Below are 27,702 nucleotides of genomic sequence, written 5' to 3'. Positions count from 1 at the left end.
TCATTTGACAAGATATCGCCACGAAATTTAGCATGGATTACTATTCATATTTACTAAATTTTAACCTTGCTTATGTCTACACTGCCTACAAATTTCATATTCGTGTCACTTATCCCTAATAAGTCTTTATTTCATTTATCTGTGACCGTGCTGAGTGTGATTATTACCTGTTTTACATATTGTATGTATTATCAGCAATGACTGTTCTCGTTTTTGTTAATTTTGGCTTTTATATTTTTTTTATTGTTGTTATTTGATTACAGTTTTGGCCTCTATTTGGCAATAGCTGCACATCTGCTAATCAAAAAATTTGTGTTTGTAAATAATTTTATTTATGCAGCGCGTATTTTTGATTACTGACAGTGTTTCTTTGTCATAGTAGATTGCTTAAAAAATCCCACAATATTGTATTATTGAACTGCTTTGTTGATATTTTTCAGTCAAAGACTTGAATCGAATGCTTGTAAAAATAGCTGCTATTGATTTTCAAAGCGAAACAAATCGGACGCTGCAATAGCACAGTGTTGCTTTTGTCATGCATATTTCAAGCAGCTGAAATACCAGCTATAATTAAATGTGACAATAGTCGCTCAATAGCTTTAACACATGCATGTATTTAAAAATTGCCTACATAGCCCACATATGTATGTATGTATGTATTTAAATGCCAACACAAAATGTCAATAAAAAAGTGGATTTTTGTGCCGTATTAATTCATAACAATTGATGATGACACTGACCTGTCACACTACAGCGCACCGCATACCATCCACAAACACACACCGACAAATGTGCATGCTCTTTAACGGTTTATACACCCCACAAAGTTTTTGTTATTACAATTTCGCATATGTACCCCACCACCCCATACAATAATGTTTTGTTATTAATATAGTTTATTGTTATGTGTCATAGACTTGTGGATGATATATTTGTAAGGCTTTGCGTCAAGTCGAAGAAACAGCTGTCATCTTCCACAAACATATACAGGGTTGATTGTTGTTCGCCTGCTTTGTTGCACAGTGTCTGTCCCTTTATTGATTTGTGCGACACAGAGGCAACATGTTAAAAGGTTGATTGAAGAGCAATGTTAATAATGGCAATATGAAAGTATGAGCCTCAGCAATATGAGTCAGCTTCATGCTTGATTTAGTTGTATATACATATGTATGTATATGTGTAGATATCAAGTACGGTTTTATCACGTTTGAGAACGCTTTTTTTTTAGTTGTTTTCTACTGCAAACAGTTCTGGTAAAATGTTTACGAAATATTGCTATATTTTACGCGAAAATTTTAGGGAAAAAAGTAAAGCTGACTAACCGATTGCAGTTGCTGAAATACTTGTGTTGGATACCATATTCATCATTCATTGTCTATACGACGATTTTGACAGAAGCACGGTAAAGAAAATCAAGACCCGATGGAACGTGCTACCTGGGTCCAAAACTGCAAAACGGTAGATCGTAAGTAAACAAAATTACTACTGTCACTCGATAGAAAGACTATAGGAACATGATGGGAATTCTAACTAGTCACTGTCTGGTGGCAACACACGCTCGCAGGTTGGGGCTGACAGATCGTGAAGACTGCAGGAAATATCTAGAGCAGTGCACCAGGGAAACAATGGATCATCTCTTGTGCACTTGTGCTGCATTGGCAAGACTACGATGTAAGCATTTGGGGGTCCCGCGGTATGATACGCTGGAGGAGGTATAGAAAGTGAGAACGCAGAGTCTGTTGAAATCCTAAACGACGACTACTTCTTGTAGACTTAGCAACTGAACTCCATCTAATATCGCAAAGGACCGAACTGGTCTATGCGTGGCGTATTGGCTTACCAGATTAACCTAAAGACTAACTATTTTAACGAAAAATTATCTTAATTTAAATTCGATACAATTTATTCAATTCGATACGATCGGGATATATTCAGCAACTGCCCGATTTCAACATTTCGGTATACTATAATCAACATTAGTAGTAATAGATATTAGGCAGAGCGCAAAAAACCTACATAAGTGTAGCAAAAACGGTCGTAGTCGCACAGTGGCGAGGCGGCACAAACGGTAACCAAACTAAGAATGACAGTCCAGAAGGGGTTTGCCATATGTTTGGTAGAATAGGCAGGGAATCATTTACTATGACGTGCTCCTGCACAGCAAAGCTCTTCTTTCAGATCTGTGCTGCTAATAATTGAACCGTCTGGAGTAAGCATGCTTCCAAAAGCGGTCAGTTGTCGCTAAGAGAAGAGCAATTGTGTCTCATCAAGAGAACGCTAAGCCACACACATTGGTGGTGACTGGTCAGAAGCTCCAGGAAGTTCGGATGTTTCTATGCATCCATCTACCTGGCAACAAGTGATTATATAGGTGATATTATAGGTTTCTATGCATCCACCTTAAAGTATCTACCTGGCAACAAATGATTATTACCTGTTTCTGCCTATAGCTGGTAAAAATTCACCTCAAGATAAGCTTGTGAAAATCGACAGTCCCAGTTTTTTGCCAAGGGTAACGAGTGGTTTTATGAAAGTGCCTTTATTTAATAATCAGTGATTTATTTTGAACAATTTTCCATACCCTTTAACCTGTAACCGATCTTCAGGAGGAGCTCTGAAAAAAATGTGTCAGGCAGTGAGCAGCATTTTCTACTTTAAATAACCGAACAAATCACGTAAAAAGTCCTTGTGAAAATTTACATTGATCGGTCCAGGCGTTTTCGAGATATTTTGCTCACCGAAACTGAAAATTGCGTATTGATTATTTGCTCTTAAAACTTGCATTTGCAGTCAGCTGATTGTCATTTGTGTGTCTTTGACATAAGAGTGTGTACACACCTCTCTTCTTGTACTCGCATTTAATTGCGGCATTCTGCTACTTGCACTACATACATATGTACACATTTCTAGTATGTTTGGCAACTCATGTCACTAAACACGTTATCAGCAATTCTTCGTTCTGTATATTTGTTGTTATTCCGTATATTTGTCGTCTTTTTGTTACTGATTTTAATTAGACTTTGTTTTGCTTTTCGTCGCCGCTGCTGGTTTAATTATTATTGCTTTTTTGTTGTGCGCCTGTTTTGCCTGCTCTTGAAATCAGCTAAGCAATGCAATAAATAACAATAATAAAAAAGAACATAATGGTTGGAAGAAATCGATATCAACAAATATTAACGCAGCAAGAATGGCACCGAAAACAATTGTGGCAATACATTCCACATTTCAATCACATTTATTTGATATTAAATTGTTGTTTCTTTAAATTTATACATATGTTTGTAGTTATGTGCGAAATATGAATGGGCAATGTCTGAAATTTATTATTTTCAGCTGTAGTGAGTAGTTTTGTGTGAGTGCTAAGAAATGTGTAAAATATGACAACTATCGATATCATTTTATACCTTAAACAGGGTATATTATGCTGGCGAGGAAGTCTGTAACACGCAGAAGAAAACATCGGGAATCCTTTTAAAAAATATATACATACATATAAATGATCAGCGTGACGAGTTGAGTCGATTTTGCATTGTCTGTCGGTCTATCCGTCTGTATATACGCAAACTAGTCCCTCAGTTTTGGAGATATTGATCCCAAATTTTGTACGTATACTTTCCTCACCAAGAAGCTGCTTATTTGTTGGAACGGCCGGTATTGGACGACTTTACCATACATGTATGTAGTTGCCATACAAAACTGAACCATTGGAGCAAAGTGCTTGTATGGAAAACTTTTTCATTTGACAAGATATCGTCACGAAATTTAGCATGGATTACCATTCATGACAACGCTTTCTTCTCTGAACAAATTTTTAAGATCGGACCACTATAGCATATAGCTGCCATACAAAATTAGCGATCAAAACCACATGCTTGTATGGAAAGCTTTTTTTATTTTCAAGATATTTTACAAAATTTTGCATGAATTCTTTTATTTAAAAAACAGTGGTACCATACAACTACCGAATAAATGGTTCAGATCGGACCACTTTCTTTGAATTAATTGATGTAATTTTTTTTTATTAATTTATTGCTTATTTATGCACTAAAAGCATTACAGTCGCCGTTTTAATACGTAAATTGAATGAATATATTTGCTTTAGATTGAAATAACTTTATACATACATATGTTATCGACATTAGTCATGTTTACGCTGCAAATTTTCAACGAACATACTCGTATGTGTATTTTCATAAGTACGAGCTGCTTTTAAACACTGGGCGCCACACTGTCATAAACCGCATTTTAAGGGTGTAAAGTCTTTCCAATAACAAAATGCGCGAACAAACATTCATGTATTACCGCCGCCGAACACACTAACAAAAAAGCTCAAATAAGCTTGTTTATAGCGAAAATGGTGATGAAAATTGCATGAATAATTTTTGCTGGGGTTGAAAAGTCATGAAATGTGAGCAGTCAAATCACACGTACATACATATGTTTATGCATAATTATCGACAGCACGTCGCGAAAAAAATAACAAGCGCGATAATTTTTTCACGAATGTTATGTTGGTTTTCGCAGTTGTAGTTGTTTATGTACGAATGCTTTATTTGGTTAGCGGTTTGGGTGTTATGAGTCATTATGTGTGAAATGTGAGAGCAGTGGAAATTATATTGTATGGGAGAGCATGTGTAAATGGAAAACACAATATTGCTGTAACGTTTTCAACATTGCAAAATGCATTGAGTCGGAAAAGTCATACAAATTCCCATTGATTGAGTGATATTTTTTTAATGGCTATATTATGAGTACGCGTTCTTTGTTTTTGTTTATGAAGTATGATTCTGTGAATGAAGAGATAATGAAGGTCGTTTATTTTGAGACTAAAGGACGTATTAAAATTTGATGGTTAAAATGCTTTTTTTATTTTAAGGTGTTTTACTAATTTTCAAGTCAGTAAAACGCACTTTTTTTTAAATGTTTTTTCTAAATAATTAAATAATAAATGTATGTCTATTTATAGACTTACATAATCTTATGCCGGTTCGTCTTCAAAATGTAGGAGAATTTTCTCAAATATGCCTAACTGATAATAATCTTTTCATTAATTAAATTTATAAATATTTTTTTTGTTTATTTATTTATCACATTTTCTATTTATTTTTAGATGAATTCTTCACATTTTTAGTTAATATAGTTAATTATGCATATTTTATTTTGTGTAAATAAATTTAGAAGCGTGTTTATTTAGTTATTTTCCATTTTTTTAATTTTCTTTTCTAAATTTATGATATTATTAATTAATTATTATTTATGTTTTATTTTTTTTATTAATTAAATTTATAATATTTTTTCATTAGTTATTATTATTTTTTTATTTCTTATACTAATTTTTTTATATTGTTTTATTATTATTTCAATCAATATAAATTGATAAATTTTTTTAATTCTTTTATTTTTTGATATTCTTAGTTATTATGGTCAAATTATATAATTATATTTTATTTTTTGTTAATTAAATTTGTAATACTTTTTGTTTAGTTATGTTTTCTTGTTTCTAATTTTCTTTTCTAAATTGTATGATATTATTAATTAATTATTATAATTATATTTTATTGTTTATTAATTAAATAAATGTGTTTTTTTTATTTAACAATATTTTTTTTTGCTATTTTTAAATAAAAAAATTATGTGTTCTTATTTTAATTAAAGAAAATTATTTTATTTTTCGATTTATCTATTTTTTGCTTTTAAGTTTTTTATATCATTTTACTTATCTTGTTATTATTTTTTTGTTTATAAATTTTAAGTCCACCGATTTATTATAAAGAAAATTTGCCCATGACATTGACTCAGCCTTAAACAATAACCGCAATAATTTACCTTTATTCTCTACTTACAGATGGTTTTTCACCAACAACAACAACAGCAATATCAGTAACACCAACCAGAGACTTATCTGCGGTCACTTCCAAGTCCGCAAATCAAGTAGCTACAACAACAACCAAAGTGAGCAAACTAACAGCTAGTCAACAACAGCAACATCAACTGGAGCAAGAACAACTGTACCAATACCAACAAAAGCATGCAACGGTAATCACAGCTGAGCAGCAACAACATCAAATGAGTCTGATAATGAAAATGCCAACGGCAACGGCCGCAGCATCATCTCCCACAGCCGCAGGCACAATTGTTTCACCAATACCGCGCGCATCAAAGCGCAATTCACCAGCAGGCAGCAACAATAGCTCGCCAAGTAAAGAAAAGTCTGAAAGAATTCTACTCGGGGGTCATTACACGACACAGCCGCAACCGGGCAAAGAATATCGTGAGAGCGGCGATGATCGCGACAACGATTGGGATACACGCAGGCAAATGTTGTCTCCAACAACAACAGCACCACCAATAAGTGGTATAACAACAATAACACCACTACACAAAACTATAGCGCCAATACCAAAGCAAAGATCAGCGTATTCACCGGTGAAGAATGCTTCTGCAGCTGCAGCCAAAGAATCCGTTTCGGGCCATATAAATCAGCTAGCGAGCGAGCAGAGAGTTAGCACAACAACTCGTCTAACAGGTACAACTGGCACAGCGGCGCTGAGAGCGGAGCTGCAGAGCACAGCTGGTGGTGATGGTGGCGGTGGCGGCAGCGGTAGCCACTTCGGTATCGACGATGGTACCACCACTCCATATAACGTCTCAGCTGTTGCCGCTGGCAGTGGTCATGGCGATGGCGAAGAATGTATGGCAGACGAAAAGCAGGAAAATGAAACAATACACAGAGCAACGGCAGCCGAGAGCGGTGGTGAAATGTATGCAACGACTGGCAGGCAAATACCATCCACAACGTCTGGTTCGCCAACTAGAGCGAGTGTGAGTGTAGCGTCGCCACTATCGCCCAAGCTAGTCGCTGCACAAGCGGCTCAGTCTCAGCAATCGCAACAGTTTCATTCGAAGAACGAACGCGAACGGACGTACACGGAACAGCGCGGTACGTCAACGTCGTCGTCGGCCGGGTCTAATAATAATACAAATATCACAACCAAAGTGCAAACACAAGAAAATACCACAATAATCAACAATAGACATTATAGCGCTTCAACTAGCTCGTATTCGCCCTCGAATTACGTGATCCCACAGCAGAACAACAGTGGTGTTAGTGGTAGTGGAAAAATCTTTTCGAAACTACACAATAATCAGTTCATAAAGAATCAACAGCAGCAGCATCAACAACTGCAGCAGACCGGCGCGCAACCGAGCACCGCAACACAATCGAATATTACGGCACGTTATCTGAAATACAAGTCGCAAGCAGCGCATGCGCAGGAATCTGGAAGCGGCAGTGAAACTGGTTCGACAAGCACCAACTACTCAGGCTCGCCAACCAAATCGTTTGTGGCACCCACTGCAAGTGCAATCAAAAAGAAAATGGTTGCCGTGCAGGAAATGAAGAAAACGACACAACCAAGTAGTAATCATGGACAACTGCATTCGCACCGCACACACCACAATCATCAACAGATGATTAGCGCTGGTGGCGGTGGTACATGTGCGCGTACAGCGTTGAGCGGTGGTCGCGCACAGCCGCCCAGCCAAACGGACGAGGTTAACTTCGATCCGGCCGAGGATCTCAGCTATGGTCCAGGTATTGTGTCTAAGTTACGTTGCCGTTACCTTAGTCTCGCATTTCGCGAATCTATGGAAAAGGAGCGCCATTGTTTGGATAACATGCGTCGCGCTACTAGCCTCAATAATTTACTTGATCGTGACGATGCGCACGATGAGGATGAGCCTGAAGACGATTTGGACAGCGGTGGTGCCGTCGATGTGGAGGTACATGATGACGAGGAGTATGTGGAGTTACGCGCTGATGCGGATAGGACACCAAACACTGAACGGAAATTGAAAACACAGGGTGGCATATTAAAGCACGGTGGCGACGCTGCTACACAAGAAAACAACAAAAAAACAACAACGTTTCAGAAAAATGCAAACGCTTTTGCTGCAAACGGCACGCGTTTGCTAAATTCGGCACCGGTCGGTAGCGCAGGCGACGCGGTATCGTCAACCAACGTCGCGGCGCCTGATACACCGCGTTCGCGTCACGTCAAACGCGGTAATGATTCGTTAAAACGCGCGCGTTCGGTTGAAGCATTGCTCTGTGAACGTTCACCTTGGCAATATGCGGCGCTCAATCGCACTAGCTATCAGCCACAGCGTTTCACTTCTGGCAGTGGTTCGTCTTATGCGGCAACGCAGCCGACTTGTGTGACTATCGAGGATAAAATAAATAATGCGCGCAGCCGTCTAATACTCGGCACCGATATAATGCCACCGAAGCGTTTAACCTCAGTGATCGATGATACCGAGCGACCGCCACCAGATTTGGTAAAACAAACATTGAAGAAGTTCGAAGCGACGGCCAATCGACGCGGACGCGGGCCAAATCGCACGAACGGCACCGGTGAAGTCGCCAGCAAAGTGGCAACCTACAAAACAATCATTAAGGAGAATAAGCCTGCAATAGTATTTCCAAAACCACCGCTCAGTCCCACCAAGAAATTAAATTCGCCACTATTATCGAAACCATTAATCAAACCAGTTGTAGGCGCTAATGATTTGCTCAACAGTCCGTTAGGGCGCAAAACCACTGCCGCAGCTGCTGCCAATGCCTCTGCGGCTGTGACTGGAAATACGCAAGCTGCGACCTCAAACGTCGCAGCCGCCGGCGGCTTATCAGAGAACTCACCCGATATCATTCCAAGGCATAAGCTTTTAACGGAAAAGAGCGAATCGTTATTGCATGGGGTCGTCGATTCGCCAGTGACAGCTTTAACGAAAAAGCTCGAAAAGCTGCGCATTAACGCTGCCGATAAACAACAACAACAACAGCTGCAAACGATAACAACAAAGGAGGCGAAACAGCCAGCACAGTTGAATAAGCAGTCACAACACTCGGCACTCGAAGTAACCAACAGCGACAACGAATTCGTCAATAGCAGCGAGTTAAACAACGACAACAATGCTAGCAATAGCAGCCAGCTCGTGGGTGGCGCTGATGAGGGTGAAGCGGCGGGCGATAGTGACGCAGCCCTCGAAGGCAACGAAAATAGCAATAACAACAAAACAGCAGCACCGACGAAACAGCATAATGATCGTGCGGGCACGGGCACTGGTACTGGTATTAGCGCTAGCGGCGAGTCAGCCGTAGAACCCGATACAGCACAAGCAGGAACCGCCGCTATTAGTAGTGATCTTAGCGACGACGACGACGGACTGATTGGTATTGCCGCCGCCGCACCCACTAAACGTATAACACGTACAGCACTCGATAATATCGCACGCGCGGGCACAACACAACAATTCAAATTCGCTGGCAGCAGTGGACAAACGAATATTGGCAGCAAATCAACAGTTGAGCCGCCAAAAACTAAACCGCAAACAACAAACTTGAATCCCGATATACCCACATCGGTATTGAACGCTGCACCTGGTAAGCAAATCGGGGTCATACGCCCTTTACCCACCACCACAGCCGCACAACAAGCGGCCAACGCGAACACCGCCAACTCCGGCTTTTCGCATCAACAACAATTGTTGCAACAACATTTGGAAGCATTGAAGCAAAATAACGTTTACAACAACACGTCATCGACGCCCACAAGCGCCAACAACGCCACAGCAACACATTCCTCAATTTATCACAGCACACCGCCGCTGACGAGCCGCGAAATCGAAAAGAATCGTATAAATGAGATGAAGAAAACCGTCGCCTTAGCCGATGGTAGTCCAATAACAGCCACAATGGTCAACGCCAGCAACAATGCCACTTCACCCGCCGCACAGCATGCCGCAAATGCTAGTCTAAATACCGTGATAAATACCAATGCGCCCGGTCATAAGTCCAACAACACTGGCGCTACGTCGTCAACAACGCCAATTGTTGGCGGTAGTTCTGGCACTTCCGGTTTCAACGAGCTCGATGCGGCAGCGCCCGGCGCTAATAATAGTCCCTTATGGGCGTTACGCATTAAACGGCAGACACCACCGAGTGTGCCACAGGAAAACACATCGATGGTGTTCAACTTCTCCAATCGCAAAGAGGTGCCCGATTATATTGAGAATGACGGTGTGATCTTTCGCAGAAAACGTGAATTGCCCAAGGTGAGTGTACCGACCTACGTAAACGTAGTGGTGTGGTAGGGAAGGTGAGCAAGAAGTAGTAGTGGAAGCAGCAGACGCGAAAAGTAGTGAACAAAGTTGCTTCATGGTTTGAAATAGAAAGAAATTAAAAAAAAAAAATAAATAAATAAATAGAAGTGTGTGCAAAGCAGCAGTGCTGGAAGAAAGAAACCTAAGCGAATAGCAAGTAAAAGAAGTGAGGACGTGTAATGTGGAAAGAAGCAGCGCACACTGCCAAAGAAACGAAGTTGCGCGTCTACGTATGCATGTGTGTGTATGAAAGTTATAGCGAACAAAGGCATATACATATATGTGTATAATATTAAAGAATATACATATGTACATATGTATATGCTTAAAATATATATAATTTATAAATAGCAATAGCAGTTGTACAAAAACAAAACACAATAACAACAACATGAAGCTGGCAGTGTGCTGCAACGTGCATAAAAGCGAAAGAGTGAAGTGAATTCGGTAATAAAGTGAAGTTTCGCGCTGAAGAAAGACAACACACACATACAAAAAATTCATGCACATGTGTAGCTTTGTGTGTACATATGTATGTATGTATGTATGTGTGTTTAACCCATACTTACCAGTGTAAAAATGAAGTATCTGCATGCTTAGTGGCCAAGGCTTTTAAGCGAAATTAAAGAAAGAAAGAAATAAAGATAATGAGCGATAAGTTTAAAGTTCGAACGTTTTGAAAAAGTTATAATAAATACAACAAATTATTGAAGAGTAAAAAAAATTAATCAAGAAACGTAAATTTTGAAAGAAAAAAATCTAAAATTAATACAAAAAAAACAAAATTAACAGTTAAAAAAAATTTAAACTAAATTGAAATAATAATCAAGAATCGAAATTAGCCATTAAAAAAATTTTAGAAAATCTAAAATTAATAGTTAATAAAAAATTAACATTAAAAATTCAAAATTAACAGTTAAAAAAATTTAAAACTAAAAAATCTAAAACTAATAGTTAAAAAATTAACAGCAGAAATCGAAAATTAACTTCACTGTTGAATTTAAAAATTTGAATTAACGGTTAATAAATTTAAAACTAAAAAACGAAAATTAATTGTCAATCAAAATTTAACAGTCAAAAAAAATGGAAGTTTAACAGTTAATCGAATATAAAAATCTAAAATTTTCAGTTAAAATGTTTAACTGGAAAAAACGTAATTAACAGTTAAAAAAAATTTAACAGTCAAAAAACTCGAAAATCTTCAGTTAAAAAATTTAACATTAAAAAAACGAAAATTAACAGTTAATAAAAATTTAACATTCAAAATAATCGAAAATTATCAGTTAATCGAAAATAATCAGTTATTCAAACAGCCAAAAGAAATGGAATATAATCGAGAAAACATGCCTTTAACGCTTCTACTGCTACTTCTCCTTCTTCCGCATTGCTACAACCACAACTACTTTAAAAATAGCTTAAGATAACCAGTTTAATACAAAAATTTATGCATAAAATTTTAGTATGTACAAAAAACCGAATATTATATTACCGCATACCACAGAATAATCTCTTTGAACGGCTCAACCAATTTAAAGAGTCACTTTGCTTTGAAAATTTTATAAGCGCGCGATCACTTGATGGTTTTTTCTTCGTTACACGTGCGGCTCATATCATAAAATGAAATTGTACGTTAAGAACACTGATATTCAATACGATCACCAAGTGGATGCTTGTTGATGCCGCAGTTAATCCCTTTCTTATGCCCAATGTGGTACTTAAGTGATCGTGTTATAAGATAGCTTGAAGATCACTTATGATTTCTAACAATTTTAGGCATGAAGTTGCATTTTCATTTTTTGTATGTGCTTGAAATTTTTTTTACGAATGTGAATGCTATTTTGTTAAAAAAGCAACAATTAATCTCTTTCGTCATTTGCAGTTGGTCTATGATTTATTATAAACACTCACTCAGTTTTCGAAACAAGATATTATCAGTTTAATTAATTGTATATACATATGTATGTATGTACACCAAATCAGCGCTGATTAATGACCAAATGTATAACTGAATTCTTGAAAAACAACTTTAAAATAACTTCTGCTGTCCACATTCTTAACTAAGCAGCTTAACGCACTCAAAGCTTGCACAATGCTTTAACATAAATCTATTTTTAGCTTTGCCGCCGTCGTTCTTTTGTGCTCAATTTCAATCTGGTTTCAATCAGTTTTCAAAACTTAATCATTAAAAAAAAAATAATATTCAAGTTGTCAACTTGTCTACTGGGATTACTCAAATTGTATCGAAAAATATATTTTCAAACTCTAAATCTCCCTTTTTCTCTTTTAATAGCCAAATATTATATATTTTTTGATCATAGTTTCCCTTCTACTCTTTTAATAATCTAGTATTATATGTTTTCTGCCTCTAAATCTCCCTTTTTCTCTTTTAATATTCAAATTATGTATTCACAAAGTATCATTCTGTTGATTTGAAAGTCTAAAACACGTTTCTTTTCACTTTTTTATTTTGTCTGCTAACTCTTCAGCAATCTTTCATATCCACTAATCTTTAAGGTTTAAATGCAGAATCTATCAACTTGCCTAAATAATAAGCTTAATTGTTGGATTGACAAGCGATTCCTTTATTTTTAGCTATTCAATGCCCAAAAACCAGTTTTCTGTGAATCTTTTAATAAATTTTAGTAATTTAAATGTTCAATGTGTTTTACATATGAACGGTGGATTGCAAGTTTAAAAAAAGAATGTGCTTCAGAGTAGTCTCTTCGGACTTTTTGTGTTCCTTTTCTTGTTCTTTAATTAAACACTGAAAATGTTCAAGCTGATTTTGGTGGTTGTAGAAGATTTATTATTGTTAGAAATCACTTTTGTCCTTGATAAAAAGATTATTTTAGTTTAGTGATCTCGATTCAATATTCTCTGACTTTTTTCCTATTGTTTATCGATCGTTCTTTGACTCTTAACCTTAATTTATTTTACTAATCCTCATTTGATCGTTTGATACTTTACTCTGGTTGATCTTCAGTAGATTATTTGAAAATTCCTATAATTTTTTCCACGAATTACCATTACGCACTCTTTGTTTTTGATGCCCTGTACTTGCCAGATATTTATTTATCTTTATCGATCTTTCGAATTTTTATATCTGCCGAACTATGCACAATCTTTTGCTTTTGCAACTCGTGACTTTTTTATGATTTGTAAAAAAAAAAACATATTAGAAAACATTCCAATTTTCTTACCGATCTTCAATATTGATGATCGTGAGTTGATCTTTGGAATGTTTTGCTCCTAACCTTTAATCCTGGCTCCATTTTTATGAACGATTCTAAACAATTGCTTAGAAAAATTTCTCTGGTAGGTCTTTTAATGTTCTTAGGAGACTCTTTACCTACTTTCGGCTTAGAATCCATTCGCTTTTTGAACGCTTAAACATCATAAACATTTTAAGACCACAATTTTCTATTTTTACTTACGATCACTTCATAATTTTATATTACTGATCATACAAATGTTTCGCATAAAGCTTCGATTTAATCTAACTTATTAAATTCATGATCGTTGGGAAATTTCGTTTAGCTAATTTTCATTTTACTCGGCTTAGTAGGCATTCACTTTTACGAACGTAATTTATCAAAAGCATTGTAGGGTCGTACTTTTCTTCTGAATTTATTAATTTGCATTCTTATGCAAGCTTCTGAGTAATCCGCACTCGTTCAAATTTTGTTTACCTTTTGTTTACTCGTTAGTTATTTATTGCTCTTCAAGTATCATTTGTGCTTCAAGTGTCTTTTGTGAGTCATCTGGTTATTTCTGCATAAAGGTGTTTTATTATTTGCTGCACTACTTAAGGGTTAACTCACATATATGCCGCTATCTTTTCTTGTCAATAAGTTGCTTTACATTTTTTGCACTCGAACGCAGCCAATATGCCGTGCATTAACTAAAGCTAGCGACCACAGCTTGTCAGAGCTGATTTTTTTATACTTCTCTGCACTTCCCTTCCCTCAGCGCACTAACACTTGTGCAACATTGCATGCGTGTGTTTGTGTGTGTGCTTAAATAGCATTTTTTTCAACACGATACCGCTCCAGGGGACGCAGTTATTAAGCATTATTTATGTTGTTTACCTTGAACGGAAGGAAAGAAATGCTTCGCGTTCAATGCATATTCGTACAGATACCTAAGGTAAATAAATACTATATATCGGCGTATGCGTGTTTTGGTGTTTGCTCACGCGGTTTTCAGCATATGTGTTCCTTTATTATTTCCTTATATGCTTTATTTGTCAGACGGAATATTTTTATGTGCGTTTGCGTGTGAGACAAAGAAACGCAATGTGTTTTGGTAGGAAAAAATGTATGTATATACCGAAATCAAGTGTTTCTTCCTGTTTCGGCTAGACTTTTTCCAGCGACCAGCGCATATTTACCTACTAGATGCGTACAAACATATTTACTTGTTTGCTTACGTGCCATGAGTAACCAATCATGCGGCTAATCAGCATTGATATAAATACATACTTGTGGATAATCTTAAGTACACAACAAGAAAAACTATTAACTTTCGAAGCTATGATGCCCTTCACACATGCATTTTTTTGGCACAAAAGGGTATAAAAAGTTCTTAATCTTGACTTAGATAGGTCAGTTTGTATGGCAGCTATATGCTAGAGTGCGCCGATCTAAACAATTTCTTCGAAGATTGTAGGGTTGTCTTGGACAATAATCTATGCAGAATTTCGTGAAGATATTTTGCCAAATAAAAAAGTTTTATATATAAAAACATGCTTTGGATGGTTCCGTTTGTATGACAGTTATATGTTGTAGCTGTCAGATCTCAGCAATTCGTTCGGAGATTGTACTGTTGTCTTGTAAAATAATCTAAGCCAAGTTTCGTGAAGATATATTGTCATATAAACAAGTTTTATATACAAGAACACAATTTGGATCGATCAGTTTGTATGACAGCTATTTGCTATAGTGGTCCGATATCGGCGGTTACGCCAAATAAGAGTCTTCTTGGGGAGCAAAGGATGTGTGCAATATTTCAGATCGATATCTCAAAACTGTGGGACTAGGTCGCGCTTAGACAAACGGAATTGGCTAAATCGACTCAGCTGGTTACTTACATATATATGTTTCTATGTATGTACATATGGTTTTATGGTTGGTTTTCGACAGTTTCTTCTAGATCCACAAATTCCGTGGCAAACTAGCATACATATCATAAAAATTTTGCACCCCAAAAATATTTTTGCCTCTACCGACGCCAATTCTTTAGAATATTTTGTTAAAAACATTACAATTTTGTGCAGTTGTGTGTGTCACTGCTTATCAGCGCTTATTCATAAAATTTTCAACGAGTTGCACTTATCAGTTTCGTAAATTTAGCAAAATCGCACAGCAAACAAAGCAATGTTTATCGCAAATTCCTGCAGGCTTAATGTGCACTATATCTCTGTATATATGTATACGTATATATAATATTTGTGTGCGTGGCTTTGTGCGCCGAATTTTGTGTACCCATATCTTATTCAGCCAACTTTTGGATTTTATGCTTAAAGCTTTAATAAATTTATACGTACATGCATATATATCTCTATTTCATATCTCTATCGGAACAAAGAACTTTTCGCGTATTTTCGATTCGCTACAAAAAAGACACGAAAAATGTTTTCGTTTTATGAATAACGAGCAAATTCAATTATGGTGGGCATTAAGGATTGATTTTCTGATTAGACATTTTGTTTTGCACTTAGTTCAACAACATTGTTCCGCCGAAATCGATCGGCTATCGACGAATTGCTGACTGATTAATTTTTTACATACAAATTTATAGCTTTATTGGTTGAGTCATATGTACTACTAATTTGATTGATACTTGTTCTACAGCGTTTGGCTGGTCATCCTGGTTCTATAATCTTAGTTTTTAATATGACCTCACTGGATTATCTAACTTCTGATAGATTTTAATTCATTATTCGTAACTAGTTTCTAGTGGACATCACTGAATAATCAAGATTTGAAATATTTTCTTTCATTATTCGAACTTTTCCAAGTGGACATAACTAGATTATCAACATCTGTTATCACTACTCGAATCTTTCCGATTGAACATCACTGAATAATCAAGATCTGAGATATTTTCTTTCATTATTCGAACTTTTCCAAGTGAACATAACTAGACTCTCAAGAACTGATCTATTTTCATTCTTTAATTATTGAAATCTTGCCGAGTGGACATCACATAATTATCATAGTCTGATATATTTTCTCTCATTATTCAAACCTTTTCATGTGGCAAATCGAACAAACAAGTGTTCCAAATACAATACTCTGTTATAATTAAATATATAATTAGAATGATAAAAGGTAAGGTAGTTATCGAAATACTTTTTTTTATTGAATTCAGCTGTATAACTCTTTAATAAAACAAAAATGTGATCTCAAACATTCAGAGTTTCGTCCGGAATCGATTGTTAAATTCTTCATTTATTTCCATAATGTGATGTTTACACTTTGCAACTTACCTTTGGCGTCACGAAGTGTTAAAATGAGCAAATATTTGGTTCTAAACGGGTACTTCTCTTACAAAATATAATCAAATTATGCTGTCATTATTACCTTACGCCAAAAATACCCTAGCAGGGAAATTCAAATCATCGTTGAATGACTAACAGTTCTCACAATTATCTCGCTTGCAATTAGATATGCAATATTTTCAGGACTTTCTTCGTTTCTCAATATTTAACCTGCAGACAGCGACTTCAGGTCAATATGGCACGAAAATAGTACATATATTTACAATAGACTTTACATACTTTTCAAAAGTCTTAAAATAGCCTAAAGATATACGCTCAAAGCGACCGAGTCATTATTTCGTAATTATGTATTTACTCAGCATTCCAACGGGTTAACACTTACTTACTAACTTATGTCTACCGATGAAACCCTTTTTCTCAACTTCCTGCCACTGTTGAAGGTCAAGGTATTTATTAAATGCTGTCGCAGCAGTTTGCATGTTTTTGTAGACGCTTAAAAATAGTTGTTTCTCATATCTTCTTCATCTTACAGTCATATTACGTTTTCGTCTCCGGCTTTGACACTTCGTTTGCCTTCGTCTTTAAAGACGCGCCTGCTTATAGCTTTGTCGTAGTCATAAATTCATGTTTAGTCGCCTTTTTTCGCCTGCAGACAATAAACTAAATATGCAGACTGTGGTTTAGTCCAATGCGTACGACCTGCGCCGCTCGAAGTCAGTGATTGCGGCTCTTGCTTAGCAGGAGCTTATACTATACTTACAGAGTTGTTAAAGTTATTGTTTTTATTTTTTTGTATTAATTTTTTTTTTTGCATTTTTTATGTTTATGTTCTTTGGCGAGTTTTCGAGTTTTTCGAGTTGAACTTAACTTGTTCCAAGTTCGTGTACAATAAAATGCCGAACGAGTTTTTTGCTATCAAGGTGTAGCTCTGCTCGGCGTCTGTTCGCTGCTGCTGCTGTCATACAATTTATGTATGTTTTGTGTAGTTGCTGGTTCAGCGTGTTGTCGCTGTAGGGTTTTGTTCAGTTTGTTGCTGTTATAAATATTTTTGCTCCTATTGCAGTGTAATTAAATTAGAAGCAAAAAGTCAGAACTTCTTGCACATTTGTATTTACTTTATTGTTGTAGCCAACTTGCTGAGCGCATTTTTACTACAAATCCAGCATGTTGGCCTCAGTTGGCAACTCTATTTACGACAGTGTACTGTTGTTGTTGCTATAGCGCCTGCTGCTTCCAGCATAAAACCCGTTCAGAATGCGGTTTTGTTGCCTGATTTTTCTATACACATGCATATACTCCCCCTCCACGATCTTCACGGGTCTGTTGTATGGTGTTGTCATTTTTGTTTTCACAAGAAACCAGTTTTCTGTGCTTCAACTTGATTACTGTTTGGAGCTGGGGGTCTTTGTAATTGTTATTTTTACTTTTTAAAGCCAACATGCTACATTTTTCTACGCTCGCTGTTAATTTATAACATTTATTTATTAAAATTTTTTTTTTTTTTTTTTGATTCTATAGCTTTTGTCAAAGGTTTATATTTTAGGTGTAAACTATGCATTATAAGGCAGATTAAGGCTATGGAATCAGTGTACAATCCAAGAAACAACAAAAAACAAGAAAAAAGTATGTACCGGAGCTGTTATACCCTTGACAGCTGCATTTCTTGTAGCCTGAACTGTTCATATGGCAGCTATGTACAAGCTATAGTGGTCCGACGTGCACAAATTTGTCAGAGTTTGTAGCGCTGCCTTAGGTAGTAATCTATGCCCAATTTTATGAAGATATTTTGACAATTAAACAATTTTTCCATACAAGCACGTGATTTTGAACGATCGGCTTGTACGTCTGGTATAAGCTACAGTCCGATTTAAACTTCGGCAAAAACCTATACCAAATTTCGTGAAAACATCTCGCTAAATGAAAAAGATTTCCATACAAGAACTGGATTTTGATTGATCAGTCGGCGTTTACGATAAAAGAGCAGCTGCTTAGAGGGAAAAGACGTGCGCAAAATTTCAAAACGGCAGCTCAAAAACTAAAGCACTATTTTGTATCCTGTTCAGGGTATATAAGTAATAAGAGGCGTGGTCAGCACTAGCCGCCGACTGACCAACAGCCGCTTTGTTGCCGTTATTTAATTTAATACCGCCTTTCATTTCTCTACCAAAACCGGTTTTCTACACAATTCTAGCAATTTAGCGCTTTTTCGTGCTTTCTTTATATTTTCTCAGGCATCACTCTTTTTTCATTTCATGCTTTTAACCCATGCACCGCAACTCTAACTCCAACTACTTTTACACATTCCTTAACAAGCAATCTACCGGTTGTTGCGCTCCGAACTTTGTTGTAGGCAACAACTTTTACTTGCAACTCTGCGTTTCGTCTACAATAATTGTCTTATTGACTTTACTAATTTGTTTCTATAGCGGCAGGCAGCTTGACTCCGGCTTAACGCACAGCTTTATTATTCTTAATTTCTTTTAATTCTTTCATTCAATTGCTGCTGACGCCATTTACTTGCGCCACACGAGTTGTGTAGTCTATAAAAGTCATTAGCTATAGCTAACTAAGCATTTCTAGCGTTCTACTTGGTCTTTTTTGCCTAAAAAAGATTTTTTGCGAGCCCTTTTGTCATAATCACTGCGCCTCTGGCGCGCTGTCAGTAACTTTTGCCTGTCTGCCTGCCTCCGTAATTTGCCGGCTGACACTTGAAATTCAACCCTTTCGCTGCGTTTCATTTTACTTGCGCTTTGAATGCCATAAAAAGCTTACGCAGTTGGTATGGTTGCATATAATACAAAAATACGCAAACAGCAGACCGCATGGTCGCACGTAAGAAGCCCGCTTTGCGAAAAACATATTTTTTGCGACTGCATCAGGTCCGATTTGCGCCTGTGGGGTACGGGTACTCTAGTGGCGACAACAGCTGCTGGTTTATTGAGTGCGCTTTGATTTTATGTTCTTTCCTTCTTTCGTTTTTTCGTATTTTTTATGGGGTTTTATGATGCTCTTCTCACTTGCAATTATTTTCAGTTATATTGTTATCACAGTTATGGCATCTAGTTGGTAATTTTAGGTTTTAATTTTGAGATTTTTAATTGTTTTCTTGAAATTTTCAGAAATTTAAATTTTTTTAGGTTTCACTTGTAATTTCTGGCGTTTCTCGTTTATTTATTTTTCCTTTGTTTTATTTCCTCACCTTTCTTTCGTTATTCCGATTTTTATTATTTTTTTCTTCCTTACCTCCCTTCACTTTTTTTCTTTTTTCGTATTTTCCCGCCTTACTTTTCCTTATTATTATTAATTATTTTTTTTCATTTCCTACCTTACTTTTCTTTTTTATTCACATTTTTCTCTCTTTCTCCTTTCTTTATTTATATTTGAAAAATTTTTGCTCGCTCCTTTACAAATAATTTTCTCCCCATCTGTATTTTCTGCTTTGCCATTTCTCTCTTCTCACCTGGCGTTTCTCCATCTGTATTCTCTGCTTTGCAATTTCTCTCTTCTCATCTTTGTATATTTTCTTGTGGATTGTATGTCCGTCCAATAGGCTTCTGTGCGCACTCAATATACACGTAAAAACCGGCTTGACTAGGTCTCACTTGCAACAACCAAATGTTCTCCCTTGCTTTGTATGTTTTTTGTTCTCCGTTCTTTGCTGCATTCCTGCTTGATTTGCTGACTTTCAACTCTTGCTGTCAATAACGCCGGTCTTCAATGCCAATTACAAAAAAATCACGCATATTTTGGCATATTCTAACCACTCTTCGCTTGCGCTTTATTTTAGTTTTTTATACTCCAGCAGTTTCATATTTTTCAGCTCTATTTTTTCCGTTCCCATCACATTTTTTATGTTTGAGTATTTTTTTCACCTTTTTTTATTGTAAAATTTTTTTTGCATGCATACCGTATTTCTTGGATTTTATTTCACCTCTGACGCCATCTTCGAGTTTTCTTTAAGCTCTATTCCTTTTTTGCTTGATTTTTATTTATTTATTTATATTTTTTTCATATATTTTTTCCTTTTTTTTCTTATTTTTTTTCATATATTTTTCTTATTTTTATTTTTTTTTCACATTCCCGTTTTGGTTTTTGCCACAATCGTTTGCAAATTCTTAGCTTTTTGCATTCCTTTTCGTCTTTTAAACATCGCTCATCATTCGCATTTTTTTACTTGTGTTTTTTGTTTGTCAATCTGTATCTGTCTGCTGCCAACAATTCTTTAATAGCCATTCAAATCGTTATGGAATTTCACATAATTCGCTTTTCTTTACTCTTTCACTGTTTATTTTGAACTTAACGGCACTAATTCTATATTTCATGCTACATTTTATGCTTTCTTTTCGTTCCCTTTTTTCTCGCGCTGTCTGCAAGCATCAATCTTCGCTTTATTTTTTGGCAGTCAATTGGCTATTAGAGTTTGTTGCTCCATTATTTTTTACGGTAACTATTTTCTATATCTTAAAGCGTCTGTTTTAGACTAAAAATTCTGCTCTCTACAGTCTTAAACGTGTAGGCAATGAAGTTAAAAGAGGAAGCTAGTTATTTTAGTGAACCTTGTTTAGAGTATTATGAAGTCAAGAACCCAAGTAATGTAGTTTTAAACGTAATAGCATGTGACTATTCCACGGAAGTGCTTTTTCTAGGTTGCAGTTTGCTTTCAAATACGGCACTTTGCTTTTAATATCAGCATGATTTTTTTGATAAAGCTGTCGAGAATTATAGGCTCGTGCGAATGAAATATAGTAACTTATAATATTACTGTACATATTATTCACCCATTCAGATAGTGTTTTAATAAATACTATTGAAATGCTTTATACTGATAACGCCCTTAACAACAAGTTTTGACCTAATTTATCTATATTTCCTATCATTTATTTTATATGATTAGTTTTGTCACACTCTTTGCATATCAACAGTTTGTTATTGTAATATGATTTGAAATACGTTTCTACAGTGCCTTATATTTTCTTTTGCTTTTGCTACTGATAATTTTAAAGTTTTCTTTTTGCTTTTCATTCCTCGTTTCAACGTTTCTACTAAGAAAGAAATATGGTTTACGGTTATTTACTTTTTACAGAAAAAGAATTTAGCCTACTCTTACGAGTTTCTTATCACCCTCCGCCATTGCAACACTGCACTCTTTTAATATGTATGTACATATGTATTTATGAATAGACGAGTGCCATGTGTAAATTGGGTCTTAGTGCTGTCTTTAATAATATATTTATGTAGAATTACAGATAAAGCCTCAGCCAATGCAAATCTCTTTGCGGGAAAGTACAAGAAATGTGCTGTAAAATATATTACTATATTTTTTTATCAGTAGTAGAGGCTTAAAACATATCTCTAGTCACACAGAAATACTTAAATATGGCACATTATATAGTATACTAGTGTTTCTTCATTGGTTCTTTTAGATTTTGTTTTGTTGTTTTTATATTTCCACTTACTATCTATTTCGTTATGTTGATAACGTCTCTTTAGATGTTTGTAACAATATTTGACTATCTTTTTTGATAAACATTGTCAAATATTTTTTATTAAAAATTTCTGTTTTTTATTTATCCTTAAATTATTTATTTGTTTATTGTGTATAAATAAAATTTGTTCAATTTTTCACTATTAAATAAATATTCAATTTTCGAATACTTTAAGTACGATATTTAAAACTAGCCAAGAGTATTCGGGGTAACAAGATTAGTGTTGGTATTAGAGAACAGAATTTAAGATTGTTTCTCATATAGTTGTAGTAATATCTAGAAAACAAAATAATATATTTTGTCCAACTTTAATCGATACCTTTCAGTCAATCGCCGAAACATAACTGACAGCTCATCATCATTTTTTATTTGTAACACATGACATACATACATTCATGGCAATCGTCTAGTAGAACGCAGGAGATCTAGGGAACTGCTTATCCTTACCAAAGTTCTGCTTACCGCAATCGTAGGAGTTCTTACTGGATATTGTCTAATAGGCATTCATGTGGCAAGTTTGAAAATCTTGTCGGATACAATTTGTATGGAAGTTGTATGAAAGAAGTTGAAGTGGAAAAAACCAGACAATTTCTCCTTCATCGCCCTGTCTTTGTAAAGGTGATGTTGAAATGTCTCGGCAGTGTTATCACCGACGTACCAGGACGCATTGTCGAAACTGACATTAGTTAGCCCCCATCAACCAATTTGTGTTAGGCTCAAAGCGCTTTGCCGATGTATGAGGGTCTTATGATATATTATATAATACTTTTTGGTACCACAACGGACCGGCGTTCTAAGTTATTCAAGTGAGATCCCTGTTAAGGTCGACCTCTTAATCTAACCTAACCTTATCGAACCTAGCCTAAACTGCTAACCGTTCCGAACCTTTCATTCCCTCTCCGCTGACAGTGGAATGTAAATGACTGAAAGTTGTCTTTCCAGTCCATCTCAGAATAAAGTTTGGAACCTGTTAAAGAAATTCGCTGTCAAAAGTGATCTTTGGTAAGATATTTTGATTCAATAACAGCCTTATATTTTGAAAAAAACTGAGTTTTGTATAATTATTTTTTTCCTCTTTCTAAACAAAAAAAAACATTTCGTTTTAATGTGAAATGTGTGTCAAAATTTTCTGTGACCCAAATTTCACGCTCATAACTCAAACAAAACGCCAAAAATCGTTTTCGAGTGATTTCTATATATTTTTCGAGTTATCTTTTTACAAAATATTTTTTTTTATACAGAAATACATATTTACATATATACATACATATATAGTATACACATTTATGCTTTTGTTTACAAAACAAATTATCGTACAATTGTACAATTGCACGAATAACAAAAGAAAAAAAACAGGAAGAGGAAGGCTTTCAGCTTAAAAGAAAAAAGAAAAGAAAATTATCTAAAAGCGTACACATAACAAAATCGTAAAAACTGCCAGCTTGAGAGATGAAAGCAAAATAAAAATCTCCACACCCATGTAATTTTCTCATTATTATGGAAAAAAGTAGCATATGTGCGCCGGCTTATTTGTATAGCTGCCTAATTTGTTTACTTATTTGTAGTTTACAATGCAGCGAAAAATAGTAATAATAAAAAAATTGTAATCGTGCAATGGAAATGTTTAAAAAATTCCTGCATTTTAAATGTAGCAGAAGTGTGCGCGCCGAGTCGCGCCGTGAGGAAACAAACGCCGCTGTAGCCGCGTCTGCTTGCCTCTAGGTTGAATGCTGCAATATTTTGCTTATGTATTCTCGCACAGAGTATGACGGCATATTGGCTGGCGGCTTTTATGGCAGCCAGCTAAATACATAAATGAAAGCAATTTTTTGCGATTTCAATTATTAAATGACTGAGTGAATGATTAAATGTTTATGTTTTTGTAACTGGCTGAGTAATCAAGCAATTTCTGCGCTTGGGTGGGTTTTTGAGCAGCTAATGGAGAAGATCTAACAAAATAAAGCTTCTGAAGAAGTTCTTTGAAAACAATTAATTAAATATGTATGTATGTATGTACATCCGTTCCTATAGTCTGATAAATGTGTGTTTAACAACGACTTTGCTGTTTTTTTTCAATTAGTTTATTGATATCATTTATATTTTTCATAAATATTTTATTTTTTTAAATAATTTTTTAACTTTTTTCAACTATTTTTAATTTTTTTATTTTTAATTTATTTTTATTTTTTTATATTATCTTTTATTTTTTTCTATATTTTTTTATTTATATTTTCGTTTTTATTTATTATTATATTTCCTTTTTTAATTATTATTATGAATTTATTTATGAATTAATTTTTATATCTTTTTATTTATTTTTAATGTTTTCGTTTTTTATTTTATTTTTTTGGTTTAATTTTTTCTTTGTTTGTTTTAAATAATTTTTTTTTTAAATGTTTATATTGATTTTTTTAATTTCGTAATTTTTTCTTTGTTCTCCTTAAGTTTTGTATATTTTTAATGTTTATATTTAATTCTTTTCATATTTTTTTTTATAATTATTAATTTTTATTTTATTTTATTTATTTCTTCTTTTTGGACTATTTTTTCTTTAATTTTTTATATATTTTTTTTGTTTTATAATTATTTTTATCTTCTAATTATATTTACGCTTTGGTTTTCATATTTATTTTTACTTACAAATTTTTTTAAATTATTCCTAATTTTTTTATTTGTTCTTTTTAAATTGTAATTTTTGTTTTATTTTTTTATAACATTTTTCGTTCTTTTTTATATTTTTTAATTTTTTAATTGTATTTTATTTATTTTTTTATTAATTCTTTAATTTTTTTTGTATTTTTTTATATGTTTATAAATTTTTGTTTGTTATTTATTTTTTTTTCATAAAAATTTTTTGTTTTTTATTTATTTAGTTTTTATTAATTTTTTATTTAATAATTAGTTTTTATATACATACATATATTTTGTATCAATATTTTTGTAAGTATTTTTTTTTTTAATTCTTTATGATTTTCCATTTTTTTTTTTAATATATTTTTTTATTTTTAATTTTTTTTTTTTTTTTTTTTTTTATTTTTTATGTTTTTTATGTTTTGGTTGATTGTCCCCAATTTTGTCTTATTTTTTTCTGTTTTACGTCACATGTTGTTGCACATATTCCAGAACGTAAACGTAACTAACGTAGTGCCAAACGTGAAGTCTCTTCTAACATTTAATCAGCTGACTCATATCGCCACTTCGCTCTGATTATATTGACTCAACTGATAAATTAAATGCAAACAAATATACATACATATTCAGTTACTTACATCTACTATCTACAGTACTATTTTTAGAAAATAATTTAATTAGATGAGTAAAAGATAAGTGGTTTCTTGGAGACAAGAACTTGTTTATAATAAAAAATAAATAAAATACAACGAGGAATACGTAAATAAATTTAAAAAGGTAGGGCACAAAAGATGGCAGAACTTCCACATTATCAATTATTCAAGAATGTATATATAGTATTAAGGACAACAATTTTATTGCACCCATATATCATATATTGTCATGATACACGCTCTAAATATAAATTTTTCAACGACAAGTGTTATTTTCAGCTCCAAATATTTTTCGGCACAAATTGACTCAAGTAATGATATAAAGTTTAATCCGTCAGTAATAAGGCTCTGGAGTCATATTAACACTAAGGGTTACAAATAAGTTATTTTTGTTTATTTTGGAGAATATTTATTTCAAAATCTTTAACTTAAACACATGAAAATGCTGAATGTGAATACTACAAGATTTTGTTTTGCGGTTGGCTACGGAAGGCGGCATACTACAAAATCCAGATAACAACACTGAGTTTATATTTTTGTGCTTCTCAAAAACCGAATTTGGTGGCATTACTCAAATTTTTAATAGAATAAAGTAAATTATAGGTAAAGAAATGGGAAACAATAGCGAATGGTGACGTCTCAGTTGCCGGTGATTTGTATTTGCGATAGCTACCAATAATGTATATTTTGGTATACGATTGCCTAGCGGCTACTATACTCGCACTGGTATAGGTACATCATAAGGTTGTCAATAAAAACTGTGCAGTAAATTTAATTTCCTCGAACTAAACGTGTCAATACTTGCACAAAGTAATTATTTTCACCACATCAACGTCGTATAAATTGTTTTTATCTATCGTTTTCAATTACCCTTACTTATTTGGACATTTCATCGGCTAATCTACAACTAAGTTTATTATTCCTCAAGTGACTCATTGCCGCCCGAAATGCAAATGAGCGAACTTTGTACGAATTTCCTTTGGATTGCAACCAAATTAAGGTGAATTGCAGATGTGTCACGTACAACTTTAATAAAATAATTAATGTAAAATTCTGACTTTCGTTTCATCAACTGCCGCAATGAGTTATTGCTGCCGAGTGAAATATCCCGTAAATTAAAATTTTTTGCTATGCATTATTTTACATATTGTAATTGGCGCGTTTAATCTCATTACTGATGACTTAATGTATTATATGTGTGTGCATATGTGTCTATTTCACTTTTTCTGTTTGTTTCGCTTGTTTATTCGCTGCAATTTTGTTGTCGCCGCCTGTCTCTCTGCTGCAATAAACAACATACAATTGAGTTCTATTAAATTAACGCTATAACCGAAGCCAATTACATTACCTCATCGCAGTTGTTGTTAAATTATGTGTTTTATTTGATTTTCACTTATTTTTATTTTTTTGTGGGTGGAGCTATAAATATACATATATGTATGTATGTATGTATGTGTGGGTGAAATATGTGCAACACTATATGAAATTTTAGACAGTTATTTAATATTATTGTTTGCATTTAATTTAATGTTTTTTTATTTGTATTTTTTTACTTAAATGGTTTTAAGTAGAATTCTTTAATTAGTTTTATAACGTTTTTAGTGAAGTTTTTATTAATAATATATGTATGTACATATATTTACTTTAATATTTTTTATTAGTTTTGTTGTTGTATTTGTATATTATATTATTATTTATTTATTTATATACATAGGTTTATTTATGTTTTTGGCTTCTTTTTTATTTACTTACTTTTTTAACAATTGTCGACACCGCCAATATTGGACCACTATAATGTATGTATAGCTACCATACAAACTATTGGATTTCAATTAAGTTCTTATATGCACAGTTTAATATAATTTTTTTTTTTGTTTTTTATTAACATTATTATCTTTTATCTATATTTCTTTGTTATTTTTAATATTTTTTTATTTGTTTCTATATGTTTTTACTTATTTTTTATTCTAATAATATTGTTTAAATTCTTCATTGTTACGCACTTAACCTTTTTATTATTATTATTTTTTTCTACTACATTTTAATTATTTTATTATGTATTTAACCTTTTTCTTATTATTATTTTATTTATACAACATTTTATTAATTTTATTTATTTTTTATTGTTTTTAATTTTTTTCTACACGTTTTTACTTATTTCTGGCTATTTTTTATAATATTTTTTAAATTTTTAATTTTTACGTATTTAACCTTTTTATTATTATTAAATTTTTTATTTATACTACATTTTAATGAAAGTTTTTTTTAT

General features: G+C 33.9%; 1 protein-coding gene across 2 annotated transcripts in view; it reads left to right on the top strand.

Annotated features, from left to right (window-relative positions):
- Window positions 1-27,702, top strand: part of LOC120775963 (serine-rich adhesin for platelets-like) — a 69,149-nt gene that overhangs the window by 9,204 nt on the left and 32,243 nt on the right. For both annotated transcript variants that reach the window (XM_040106375.1, XM_040106374.1), the window contains exon 2: window positions 5,846-10,113. In XM_040106375.1, coding sequence (XP_039962309.1) covers window positions 6,067-10,113 — 4,047 coding nt within the window. In that variant the 5' untranslated portion in view covers window positions 5,846-6,066. The remainder of the gene's footprint in view (window positions 1-5,845; window positions 10,114-27,702) is intronic.

The sequence above is a fragment of the Bactrocera tryoni genome, chromosome 4, assembly GCF_016617805.1.
Source record: "Bactrocera tryoni isolate S06 chromosome 4, CSIRO_BtryS06_freeze2, whole genome shotgun sequence".
NCBI lineage: Eukaryota > Metazoa > Arthropoda > Insecta > Diptera > Tephritidae > Bactrocera > Bactrocera tryoni.
This window is presented reverse-complemented; position numbering and strand designations above follow the sequence as displayed.